Source organism: Phoenix dactylifera, chromosome 4 (genome assembly GCF_051530095.1).
Source record: "Phoenix dactylifera cultivar Ajwa chromosome 4, Ajwa_hap1_PhDact_Kaust_v1.1, whole genome shotgun sequence".
Taxonomy (NCBI): domain Eukaryota; kingdom Viridiplantae; phylum Streptophyta; class Magnoliopsida; order Arecales; family Arecaceae; genus Phoenix; species Phoenix dactylifera.
This window is the reverse complement of record NC_143193.1, coordinates 45,910-58,500: the sequence shown is the minus strand read 5'-3', so window position 1 is coordinate 58,500 and position 12,591 is coordinate 45,910. Positions and strand designations below refer to the sequence as shown.

The 12,591-nt window shown below is 37.3% G+C and overlaps 1 protein-coding gene across 3 annotated transcripts; it reads right to left on the bottom strand.

The window, feature by feature from the left end:
• Positions 1 to 995: 995 nt before the first annotated feature.
• On the bottom strand, positions 996 to 12,338 carry LOC103722321 (protein kinase family protein / C-type lectin domain-containing protein). 3 transcript variants are annotated; one of them, XM_088719398.2, is made up of 5 exons: positions 11,978 to 12,330; positions 7,917 to 8,342; positions 7,046 to 7,616; positions 1,867 to 1,965; positions 996 to 1,770 (listed from the first exon to the last, which is right to left on the bottom strand). In XM_088719398.2, the coding sequence occupies exons 1-5, from the start codon at positions 12,063 to 12,065 to the stop codon at positions 1,191 to 1,193; spliced, it is 1,764 nt and encodes a 587-aa protein (XP_088575524.1). In that variant the 5' UTR covers positions 12,066 to 12,330; the 3' UTR covers positions 996 to 1,190. The 3 variants fall into 3 exon arrangements, with proteins under 3 accessions (XP_088575524.1, XP_026666273.1, XP_008811054.1); XM_026810472.4 differs by having other exon boundaries at positions 1,867 to 1,953; XM_008812832.6 differs by lacking the exon at positions 1,867 to 1,965 and having other exon boundaries at positions 11,978 to 12,338.
• Positions 12,339 to 12,591: the final 253 nt, after the last annotated feature.

Sequence of the window (12,591 nt, the reverse complement as noted above, 5' to 3'; positions counted from 1 at the left end):
CAAAGCTCTCAATCCAAAGTTTAGAGTAGGCACGGAGATCAAGTTGCACTCTCATAGTACCGCTTCGCTTTCCTCTCGCTTGCATTGGTTAGTCATTCAACGGATCCCATAAGAGTAGGGGTAGATATGAAGAGAGAAAAAATATAGAAAAGGAACCAGGAAGATGTATGAGCAGGTGATTAAAGATGAAGAGAGCCAGCAATCCCCAGTTCTATCACCTTTGCATCTAAATCCACTCCTTTCTCAAACGCTGTCGCAGGTACAGAGACATTTGACATAAGGGATGCTAATTTATGATCCACCCTAATTTGGCCCCATCGTAGTTGTATAACCTTCGCAAATCCATCATTAGATCATCCACTGCTCACTTTGAAAACTGTGCTAGTGGATGAATGATGGACTCAAAGTGCTTTGAGATCTATGTGGTAAGTGATCCGACGATGGATGGGTGCAAGGAAGACGAATCCCTCTTTGTGCAAAAGATACAACAGCAATCCAATCTGACCAATGCTAAACAAGATTCGAGTCCAGGCAAATTGTGAAAGGAATCATGTAAGGATTCTTCTCAAACCAAAAAAGAATGCTTTGGGGAGAAAAGGAGGCAAGAAAAGGTAATGCCTCTGAGAGTTTGTGGATGTGAAGGTTTATATTGACATTTATTGAGGATGTGAAGGCTTATATTGACATTTATTTTCATTGAAAGCGTGTTTATTGGAATAGAGTTCTTCCAGAAGTGGAGTTGGTTGCTGGGAATGACAACTTTACTCTCTTCAACTTCCTATTTGGGCAACCAAATACACACAAAGTAAGATGATGGGACCCATAAAAGAGAAAAACCAGATTATATGGGCAAAATTATACCGGGGGTACAACATGAAGCAGGACGCTGTCACACTTAACTATTGAAGTAGACATCGTGGACATATGAGACGAGAAGAAATAGGATAACCGAAAAAGGGTACATGGGTCAGCAACACTCTAAAACCTGTTAGAAGTATATAAAGAAGCTGTCGAATACAGCTGCCCTTCCATAATTTCTAGCCTGGATGTTACAAATATGCATCTCGCTTGCAATGTTCCTTTCCAATTACCCCAGTACAAAACAACTGATTCAACTGTTGATACTTCACAAACAAGACATTACCATTTAATCCACATTAAAAGATACAGGAAAGCCATGCATACAAAGCTCACCGGGCTGTCTCCACCTCAAATGGCAACACTGGGGAGGTGGCGTTAGTGCTTGTCCCACTCCTTGGCTGCTCTGATGCAGCTTTCAATCCTATCTGCTGCAGTTGATGGACCACATGTGACATCCTTGGTCGCACGGATGGGACATGTTGGGTGCAGGCATACACGAGATCCACCACCTTTTGTATAACCCCAACCTCAGGAATGTCTGAGATGAGGGGATCAAGAAGCTCCACATACCTATGAGTTTGAACCAGAGGAGTTGCCCATTCAAAAATAGTCTGCCGACCCACAGATTCAACAGCCTGTGCTGGCCGACGGCCACTGATGATCTCCAGAAGCAGTACCCCGAAACTATACACATCACTCTTTGTTGTCAGCTCATTTCTGTATACAAACTCCGGAGCAAGATATCCATATGTTCCCGCCATCACAGTCCTCTCGTGCATAACTTCCCACGGTACAAACTTGGACAGGCCTACCCCCATGAGATGTGATCCGAAGTCTTCATCAAGAAGTACATTGCTAGCACGGATATCCCGGTGTACCACATGCGGTTTCACCTTGTCATGCAGGAACCTAAATTTGAGCATGCAACAATTTACAATTCTTAGTTTATTACATGCTGAAAACTACAACAAACAAAAGCGTGCGCTGATCTGGTGAGATACTTGCATATCACCAGCTTGAATAAAACCAGTCCCAGTAATTGCCTTAACAATGTGGAGAAGAGCAGTTTGAATTTGACTCAACCACGCAAAACTGGAACATAATCTTGTCCAAATGTCAACAAGAAAAAACAAATCATTAAACTTAATATCATGGATCATTCAATTAATAAACAGTTTCAAGATGACTTCTCAAGCAACACCAAGCAACAAATGCAAAAGCCAAAGATAAAAAAGTACTTTTTAAATTTCCAACATTCATTCAAGTCCATATGCAAACCAAATGGGTGGTCGCAGACTTCTTCTACAACTTTAATACCTTACAAGCTAAAGTCAATACATTCTTCAGTATATACATGTTTAATATATTAGAATTTCAATCAATATTAGAAAGTGACCTTATGAATCTAATACTTTAAAATGTCTGGGCTTCGAATCAGTCAGTAAGGTGGAAATTGTGCTCCTAAAGCTTTAATCTTAACTAGTGCCCATGAGATGGATGTGGCACCCCATAATTGACCTTGCCTTCTTTCCTCTCATACATTGAAATTTGAAGGGTTGCTGCGCCGTTACATGAGCTTGACTGCTGAAATAATAAGCTAGGTCTCTTGACATGCCGGCTAGCCTTTCAAGTTTAGCTGTCAGTTCCCTTTTTGCCCAGGTTCTCTTAGCAGGGAAACTGGTACAAATCCTCGTAGGAAATTAGTATCAAGTTCAAAGTTGGTCATAAACTTTTAGTAGCAGTAGATCAGGCCTTGATCCATAAAGGCAACCCATATAATTGGGAGAATTTTTGTTGGCCAAGGTCAAGGTTATAGTTTTCTTTCTGTAAAAAGGGCTATCCAAATAGCAGTTCAGGGAACTTATCTCTCTGATCACTAATTCATCCTTTTTTTTTTTTGTATCTGTGTGTGGCTATGCGCATGTGTGTGCGTGTGCACATGTGTGCGGACTTATTTATTTAGGTTCTCTAATTATTTCTTCTTGTGGATCTACACTTCAAGGACGAACACCTCAAGCAAGGCACAAGCTCCCCAAATAAAAGCCAACTTAAGATGGATAGGTAGGATTATTAGATTAGATTGATCTAAGAAATCTAGAAGTCCACTGGATCTTATGTAAAACATAAACTATGGAGATTGAGTCTTAGGTCTCAGGTAGGATTGCATTTAAGTAGAACAGAGTAAGTAGATGCAAAAAGAGTGGATGGAAATGAACAACCCATGTATATAATCCCCCCCCCCCCCCAAAAAACAAAACCTTTTAGGAAGTTCCATATTTTCATATTTTATTTTGATTTATTTTGACTGAGGGTTTTAAAAAACTGTTTGTAAGAAATCGATCTACAGCAAATAAATTTCATTAAAAAATCATAAATTTATGAACAGTCGTTACAATTAGAATATCATGGGAGTTGATTATGAAAAGACTATCTTGGTAATAAAAATTTGATAGTTGTGGCTGATATACATCTTAGTCATCTTCAGCTGCAATGTATTGGAAGGCTTCCTTGTATGCTAGTAGGAGCTTGGACGTCAGTGACATATGATCAACAAATTGTTTTTCTTTTGGATATATAATTATGTTATTGGAGAAAGAATAAATTTGAAGGGCAAAAATATCCAGTTTGCTTGAAATCAGTGCAAGACTACAAGCCTCTTAAATACTAAGGTCACTAATTCAGCAATTCCCGATACAATAACGCCGATTTTATTTTCAAACAAGAGTCTACATTGCTATAAATATAATTCTTCCTTCCAACAAGATTCTTGATTAAAATAAAAAACAAAGCAGATGCTGGGTAATGACATAACCAAATTCATTTTCTTTTCATGTTAACGGATAAAAATGCTGCACCATTCTTACTTCTTAGCTAACCATTTTTAAGAATGTAAGAGCAAAGGTAAAATGATGCAAACCATAATTATGGTGGTTGGCTCTCTTCAACTTTTGCTGATTTCATTCAAAAATGAAAAAAAGAGAGATTTTGAGTGAAGATAAACTAAGTTTAACTTAGAATTTAAAAAACAGGATAATCGATAGATTTTTCTCATTATAACCTGATATTTCACATTGTAGCTATGAATATTATTTCTTTAATGCATTTTTGAATTTCCCTAACATTGACAATGCTCACACTGAAATTCTAATATTCAATTGCATACATAAAAGAGGATGTAGGTTTAAAGAGCATTTTTGTAAAGTTCTATGGCACACCGTCAACCAATTTTTTTGCATATGATGTCCTTTTTATCACAGAAGTGGTTCAATGTCACTTGAACAAATTAGTTGGCATGATCGGACTCAGGATAGCAAAAAATGTTCTTTTGTACTCAGAGAGTGACTCTTTAAAACTCAGTAACTAATTTATTTCTAGTCAAAGTATATAGAAACTAGGAAATGATTACTGCATGTAAGGAACCCTAAAGAACATGTGAAAATATATTAGCAAAACAAACAACACAAAACAAACATCTGGATTGTTTACCAAAGTGAATATTGCATCAGTCTACAGCATGAATTGGTTTTACTAAGCCATGGTGAATTTAGACCATATAGCACTAGCATGAAGCAACTTAAATGAAGTAATGGAGAAATCTCATTCAATTCTCATTTTCAAGCACTCTCATCTAATATACTCCCTTTCATTTTTTCACTATAAAGTCTATCTATCAAGCTCTTTGATGTCTTACATCACAAGGATTACTTCCTCATGTTGAAAAAAAAATTCAAATAACCACATTGTCTTGATTCAAAGCAATGCCCACAACCAGTTGACACTTTCTCAACTCTCTAGTGTTAAATGCATTCTCTATTTTGCCCCATATAGTTTCACCCACCCAATACTCTTTTCCAAATATAGGCTGTGTTCATTAGACAATTATCCCAATCCTTTAATCCTAGAATCTAAACTCAATGGCCTCTCTCAACAGTTCTCCTTTCTCCCTAACCTCCAATTAGTCAATCTCCTTTCTCTGATCACTAATTCATCCTTTTTTTTTTTTGCGTATCTGTGTGTGGCTATGCGCATGTGTGTGCGTGTGCACATGTGTGCGGACTTATTTATTTAGGTTCTCTAATTATTTCTTCTTGTGGATCTACACTTCAAGGACGAACACCTCAAGCAAGGCACAAGCTCTCCAAATAAAAGCCAACTTAAGATGGATAGGTAGGATTATTAGATTAGATTGATCTAAGAAATCTAGAAGTCCACTGGATCTTATGTAAAACATAAACTATGGAGATTGAGTCTTAGGTCTCAGGTAGGATTGCATTTAAGTAGAACAGAGTAAGTAGATGCAAAAATCATAAATTTATGAACAGTCGTTACAATTAGAATATCATGGGAGTTGATTATGAAAAGACTATCTTGGTAATAAAATTTTGATAGTTGTGGCTGATATACATCTTAGTCATCTTCAGCTGCAATGTATTGGAAGGCTTCCTTGTATGTTAGTAGGAGCTTGCACGTCAGTGACATATGATCAACAAATTGTTTTTCCTTTGGATATATAATTATTTTATTGGAGAAAGAATAAATTTGAAGGGCAAAAATATCCAGTTTGCTCGAAATCAGTGCAAGACTACAAGCCTCTTAAATACTAAGGTTACTAATTCAGCAATTTCCGATACAATAACGACGATTTTATTTTCAAACAAGAGTCTACATTGCTATAAATATAATTCTTCCTTCCAACAAGATTCTTGATTAAAATAAAAAACAAAGCAGATGCTGGGTAATGACATAACCAAATTCATTTTCTTTTCATGTTAACGGATAAAAATGCTGCACCATTCTTACTTCTTAGCTAACCATTTTTAAGAATGTAAGAGCAAAGGTAAAATGATGCAAACCATAATTATGGTGGTTGGCTCTCTTCAACTTTTGCTGATTTCATTCAAAAATGAAAAAAAGAGAGATTTTGAGTGAAGATAAACTAAGTTTAACTTAGAATTTAAAAAACAGGATAATCGATAGATTTCTCTCATTATAACCTGATATTTCACATTGTAGCTATGAATATTATTTCTTTAATGCATTTTTGAATTTCCCTAACATTGACAATGCTCACACTGAAATTCTAATATTCAATTGCATACATAAAAGAGGATGTAGGTTTAAAGAGCATTTTTGTAAAGTTCTATGGCAGGCCGTCAACCAATTTTTTTGCATATGATGTCCTTTTTATCATAGAAGTGGTTCAATGTCACTTGAACAAATTAGTTGGCATGATCGGACTCAGGATGGCAAAAAATGTTCTTTTGTACTCAGAGAGCGACTCTTTAAAACTCACTAACTAATTTATTTCTAGTCAAAGTATATAGAAACTAGGAAATGATTACTGCATGTAAGGAACCCTAAAGAACATGTGAAAATATATTAGCAAAACAAACAACACAAAACAAACATCTGGATTGTTTACCAAAGTGAATATTGCATCAGTCTACAGCATGAATTGGTTTTACTAAGCCATGGTGAATTTAGACCATATAGCACTAGCATGAAGCAACTTAAATGAAGTAATGGAGAAATCTCATTCAATTCTCATTTTCAAGCACTCTCATCTAATATACTCCCTTTCATTTTTTCACTATAAAGTCTATCTATCAAGCTCTTTGATGTCTTACATCACAAGGATTACTTCCTCATGTTGAAAAAAAAATTCAAATAACCACATTGTCTTGATTCAAAGCAATGCCCACAACCAGTTGACACTTTCTCAACTCTCTAGTGTTAAATGCATTCTCTATTTTGCCCCATATAGTTTCACCCACCCAATACTCTTTTCCAAATATAGGCTGTGTTCATTAGACAATTATCCCAATCCTTTAATCCTAGAATCTAAACTCAATGGCCTCTCTCAACAGTTCTCCTTTCTCCCTAACCTCCAATTACTCAATCTCCCTAAATGGAGATGTTTCAAACACCCCCCCTCCCCCGAAATTCCTTATCTCGTCTCTTGCCCTGATGGTTATGAAAATTCCACCTCTTTCAACTTGTTACTGATGAACTATCCATCAATTTTCAAAGAAGCCCCTTGGAAAAAGTATGCTTTAAGGGATCAATTTATCAAAAATAGGCTAGAGATATCGCATTCAAAAGATTTAACTTACAAGAAACAAATATGAGGACATATGATGGATTGCGGTCATGTTTCAAATTTGTAATTAAGAGTCATACTTACGCAATTCCTTGAGCAAGAGTTGTGGCAACTCTCATTCTCATTGCCCAGTCCAAGCTCCTACCCCCCCGGGGAATGTGGTGCAGCCATCTATCCAATGGCCCATTAGCAACAAACTCATAAACAATATAGCGATCACCATGATCATAGCAACAACCTTTTACAGCCACCAAATTAGGATGATGAAGCCTTGCGACTCTTCCAATTTCAGAATAGAACTCCTTTTTCCTTTGAAGGCTAGACCTCTTCAGCCTCTTAACTGCCACCCTTGACCCATCTGGCAAGAGTCCACTATATGTTCCACCTGTCCTGGCGTCTCCAAGAAGTCGATTTCCTTCACTAAAATTCTTTGTAATTGATCTCAGCTCTTCATTGGTAAACACTTTCCATGATGGAGGAACTAATGCAGCTGCTGAAGGACTAGGTACCTTGCGTGATCGTCTGCGTTTCTTGCTCCTCCTGTGTACAAGGAGCCATATCACTACTGCTAAAGTGGTTGAAAGAATCAAACCACTCACAACTGCAAGGATTATGAAATATTCTTTGTGGCAGAGCTTTTGGTGACATTTCTTCTCTGGTACAAAGTAAGAATTATCATTTGTAAAAATTTTACAGCACAAATACATCAAATCACATCCATGCTAAGGAAAACATGACAAACAGAACTATTTATAAATGATATGCAATCTATCCAACGTAAGCTACAACAAGCAAAAGTGACATGCTATGAAAGTTCAAAGAAACTTTTAAACACTACGTCTTTATGAATGAAATTACTTTTCACTTGATGCAGAATGACAAGGATTTACAAAAACGAACATCGAACTGGATATACCATATCAAGAGGGAGATAAATTGGTAGGTCAGACTATACCCTGATCAATCATGCAAATAAGTTTATGAGATGTGTTGCATCTTTCTCCAACGAGGGCAACATGATCCTTAGTTACCAAAGTACATGAATCAGTTGGGTTGATGCTGGTGCATGAAGCTTTTGTACAGTTGATATGAAATGGCTTCCCATGGAAAACTGATTCATTCCAATGAGACTCATTGTCAGACCATTTCCAACCAAAACCAAGAGAAGAATTGTGGCCCCTTCCTCCAACCCAACACCCTCTGAAACTATCAGCACACAAAGACTGAGCAAAACTGAACTCCTGAACTGACGTGAGTGCTGCCAAATGACCATTAAGATCCCGACAGTGCACCTCGGACCTATCCCAAGGAAGGGAACTTCCTACATATATGAAGCATTTATTCTTACTGGGACCAGCTTTCCAACCAACAGGGCAATATGCTGTCCAGAAACAAGAACAAACTATGAGCATATTAAGCACCTCAGTTTACTAAAGTTATGAATATAATTGATAGAATAATCACCATCCAGGTACAAGAGAACACATGCAAGAATAAGCACTGCCATCCAAATTAGCAGTATCTTATTTAAAACTGTAGTTACCTGTTGATATTATGAGATTTAATAACATTGAGGAAATCAAAAATCACGTTATGATCATAAGTTTACAAAGATCTCAGTACTTGATATCCATCTATAGCCAAACATAGCTGCTATTTCACTGCCATTGCTAACAAAACTATAATAGTTGTTATTATCCATCTTTTAACCTCTTATATTGTTCAAACAAGTGCAGAAATTAATTTGGATTTGCAAGTAAGAGTTACATTTTATATTACTAAGAACAAATGCTTATAGAATATCGAATTTTGAAGACCGATGGCAACCTAAGAATTATGTTTTCACATTAGGATGGATTATTAACATGAATACTAATTCTACAAAGAAATCAAGCTGGTGTTATGAATAAAAGACTTGCTCAGCTCTTGTTACATAATTACAATAAAACTAAACAAAGGAGTATATCCATTATCCAATGCCTATCTATTGAACTTTACATGGATTTTACGTATACTAGAAAGTTGGCTGATCTCACCTCTAGTGACAAATCCTTATGACAGCTAGAGACTGCTTTTCCTTTGTGATCATCTTGCTGAGGATATTATACTGAACATGGTATGCCATACTAGCCCAAATTGGACGGTATGGAGCGTATCGTATCGTACCGGTTCGGTACCGGTATCCGGTATGAGTGGCGTATCGATACTCGGTACTTTAAAAAAATTCGGTACCATACCGTATCGATACTATGCTAGTGTGGCACCGGTACGGAAGCCAGTACCGAGACGACGAACCTTGATACTGAAAGTATAACAATCAACCGAATACATTATTTCTGATATATGCACCAACAGAATTACTTCTGCTATTGAAGTTTCCAAAGATTTCTTATATGTATAGCTTATATTTTCTTACTAAACTCATTATGTAATAAAAAAATTGCATTCTTTTGTCTAAGTTCAGCTAATTTGTTAGGTAGGAAAAAAAAGAAAATAAATAAGCAGAATAGCAGAATAAGCATAGATCTCCCCTAACTTGTGAGAAAGGTATGAAAAAAATGTGCAACATTTGACAAGTTTCACCAACAAGTCATGACGTGTGTCCAGACCTTGACAAATGGTCGCCCAATCTAGATTTCTTACATATTTACTAAATACTACTCTCTCTCTTACTTGTCGAGATCTAAAACACTTTCTCATCTTTCTTCCAATTTCTACCACATTTCCAAATAACTCTGAGCATCTAAAAAATTTTATATATGGATGTTTTGCCTATGGCTCAAAGTTGGACTTATTGCAGTATTTATAATGTGATGTTAAAATTTATTACTGGACAATCAAATCAGAGTATTTGAGAAGGGGCACCATAATCAACAACAGTATTCTTTTCATATCCTTTACTGTGAAAATAGGAAGCTTGTTTGCATTTGGCATTTATTTTTTTTATCACTCTCCTTTTTTTAAGTCCATTGCAGATTTTAAAGTCACTTAGTTATCATGAAATTCAAGAATAATTGTTAAATAAAATCCTGTCTCTAGCTAAACAAATTCCTAAAGCAGAAGATATACACCCAGAAGGGTGTCACACCTCCATGCGCATCTCAACTTACCAGATTCACTAACACTAATTTTCAAAAAGGACAGAAAGGAAAACCTAAAGAATGTCTTTTTTTACTTTTAGCAAAATGTGTTATAGTACATGCCAAATATGCCTGCAGGAATTAACTTCTTCAAAAGAGCATAATGACCTTATTGTCATTTATTAATAAATTTCAATTATTTTGATAAAATCACGTTAGGTATCTGAAATAATCTTCACTACTATGCATTACATGATATTTATTGATGAAATGTGGATATATAATTGAAAATATAAAGTTTTAATTGAGAATGATATGCTATATAATGTATAGCACAATATGTTCAACAATCAAGTACGAATATCCTTGGCATTTTGATAGCAGTCATGCTGAAGCATGAATTGAAGAATATAATGCCAAAAAGATCTGTTTAACACTTAGTTTTGGGGCAATGTAAGAGGCACGTATATGTATACCGTCAATAGTGGAAAATGCAATGTCACTCTAATTTCAGTAAATCTGAAAACAAATGTAGAAAGTAGGAACCTCCACTTCTAATAGTATGTTGACCTGTAACTCATAGAGTAAGGAAAAATATTCACCCATTCAAGATAATATTAGAAAGAACTTGATTTAGTAAACCTCTGTCTATGGTTGGTCTTCTCGACTTCTACATTTTGATTTGGTAGACAAGTATAACATGTTAATTTACTTATTGGAAGTATGAAGGATATCGTTGTAGTCCAAGAATGGTTTTGCAATCGGAGGCACTACTTGGAGATTTTAAGAAACCTGTAACTCGTAGAGTAAGCAAAAACAAATATCTTCTCTGAATTCACACTTTCAAGATAAGACTAGAAAGAACTTGATTTAGTACACCTCTGTCTATGGTTGGGCTTCTCGACTTCTACACTTTGATTTGATAGACAAGTATAACATGTTAATTTACTTATTGGAAGTATGAAGGATGTTGTTGCAGGCCAAGAATGGTTTTGCAATCGGAGGCACTACTTGGGGATTTTAAGAAACCCATAATCTTTGGTTGACGATGTCAATAGTACTCTCTCTATTTTACCAACATTTAGGATTGTCTTCCTCCGCCACACCAGGGAAAAGAAAAGAGGAAAAAAAACAAAATTTACTACCCACATTCAGGACTACCTACATTCAGAACCACATCTTGACATAAAACTTGCTTGATCTTGGAATATATCAGTCCCTTGTGTCTTCACCACAAGTCCATCTGAGATGACCATGACAACAATTGCCAATCCGGTTAAGATACACCTTATGCCTGCTGCACGTCAATATTGCTATGTAGATTAGCAACTAAAAACCCCATTAATAGCACCCAAGATTGCTGAAAAGTGTGATGAGTGAGTATCTGAATGAAAGCTATGCGCAAACAGCTAATGATTAGCAAAGCCGTAGGATTTTTTTTTTTTTAATATATAAAAAGACTATGGTTTTCTTAGGATTGAACAGGATTCCTACAAATAAAAACACTTATGAAAAGTAAACAAAGAAATATCTCAACTAAATCATGACATAAATAGATACCCTAGTTTCGGTTTTACTAATCCCTAGTTCTTCCTTTCATTTATTTCCCTCCTACTTCACCACCTTCTAAATTTTGAAGTCGTGCTTCTGCTATTAGGATACATGATCTCTATATCAAAAAAGGTTCTACACGTAATAAACAATTAGAACGTTCTTCCTTTACGCAATTTCCTTTAAGCTATCCAGTGACGGCACATTCAGCACAGTTGTGCATGACCAACCAGATGGCGCAGAGAGAGAGAGAGAGAGAGAGAGAGAGAGAGAGAGAGAGAGAGAGAGAGAGAGAGAGAGAGAGAGATAATACTTGAATCCACGGACGGGAAAAGGGAAGGGCAGAGAGCAAGTAAGCGAAAGAACGGAAGAGGAGGGAACTCACAGCCTTGAGCCCCAACGAGACGGGCGATACAGCAGAAGAAGGTGAAGCAGGCCAGATGCAAGACGAGCGGGACGCGCGCCCTCGCCATATCCCAACCCCGTCCCCGTCCCCCGTCCCCCGCCCGGCGATGCCGCACCGAGACAGGACAGCAGCTCCCTACCTACCCAAGAAATAACGGAGGGAGAGAGAGGGGAAAAGAAGATGCACGTAGATGGAAGACTAAGAGGAGGGAGCGAAAGCCAGCCCCTGTCCTCGGCTCAGCTCGCCATCCTCCTCCTCCTCCTCCTCCAGTTTCTTTCTCAGTCTTCCAGACCTGCGACGGCGACTAGGATGGGAAACAAATGGTGGAAGGTGAGCCGTGGAACGAAGAAAAGGGGTCTAAGCGACGGACCGAGACCGACGCGCTTTGTCACGAGCATCTCACGTGACTCCAATCAAAGATGCCCCTCTGATGTGGTATATTTACCGCGGCAACACCCTCCGTGCCCATTACGGTGGGTGGAGCAACAATGGATAAAAACAGGCAGATGAGGCGTCGTCGTGTACCATGGCAGGGCGTTCCAAATCTTCCCTATCTATATCCATGCGATAACACGTCGCATGCCGAACCAGCT

What these genes read in the sequence shown, in the direction of transcription:
- LOC103722321 (XM_088719398.2), bottom strand. Translation starts at nt 12,065, where the DNA reads ATGGCGAGGGCGCGCGTCCCGCTCGTCTTGCATCTGGCCTGCTTCACC. An exon ending in ACTCTTGCTCAAGGAATTGC is followed by an intron (nt 1,966 to 7,045) that starts GTAAGTATGACT and finishes CATTTGGACAAG; the next exon opens with ATTATGTTCCAGTTTTGCGT. An exon ending in TTTATTCAAGCTGGTGATAT is followed by an intron (nt 1,771 to 1,866) that starts GCAAGTATCTCA and finishes GCTCAAATTTAG; the next exon opens with GTTCCTGCATGACAAGGTGA.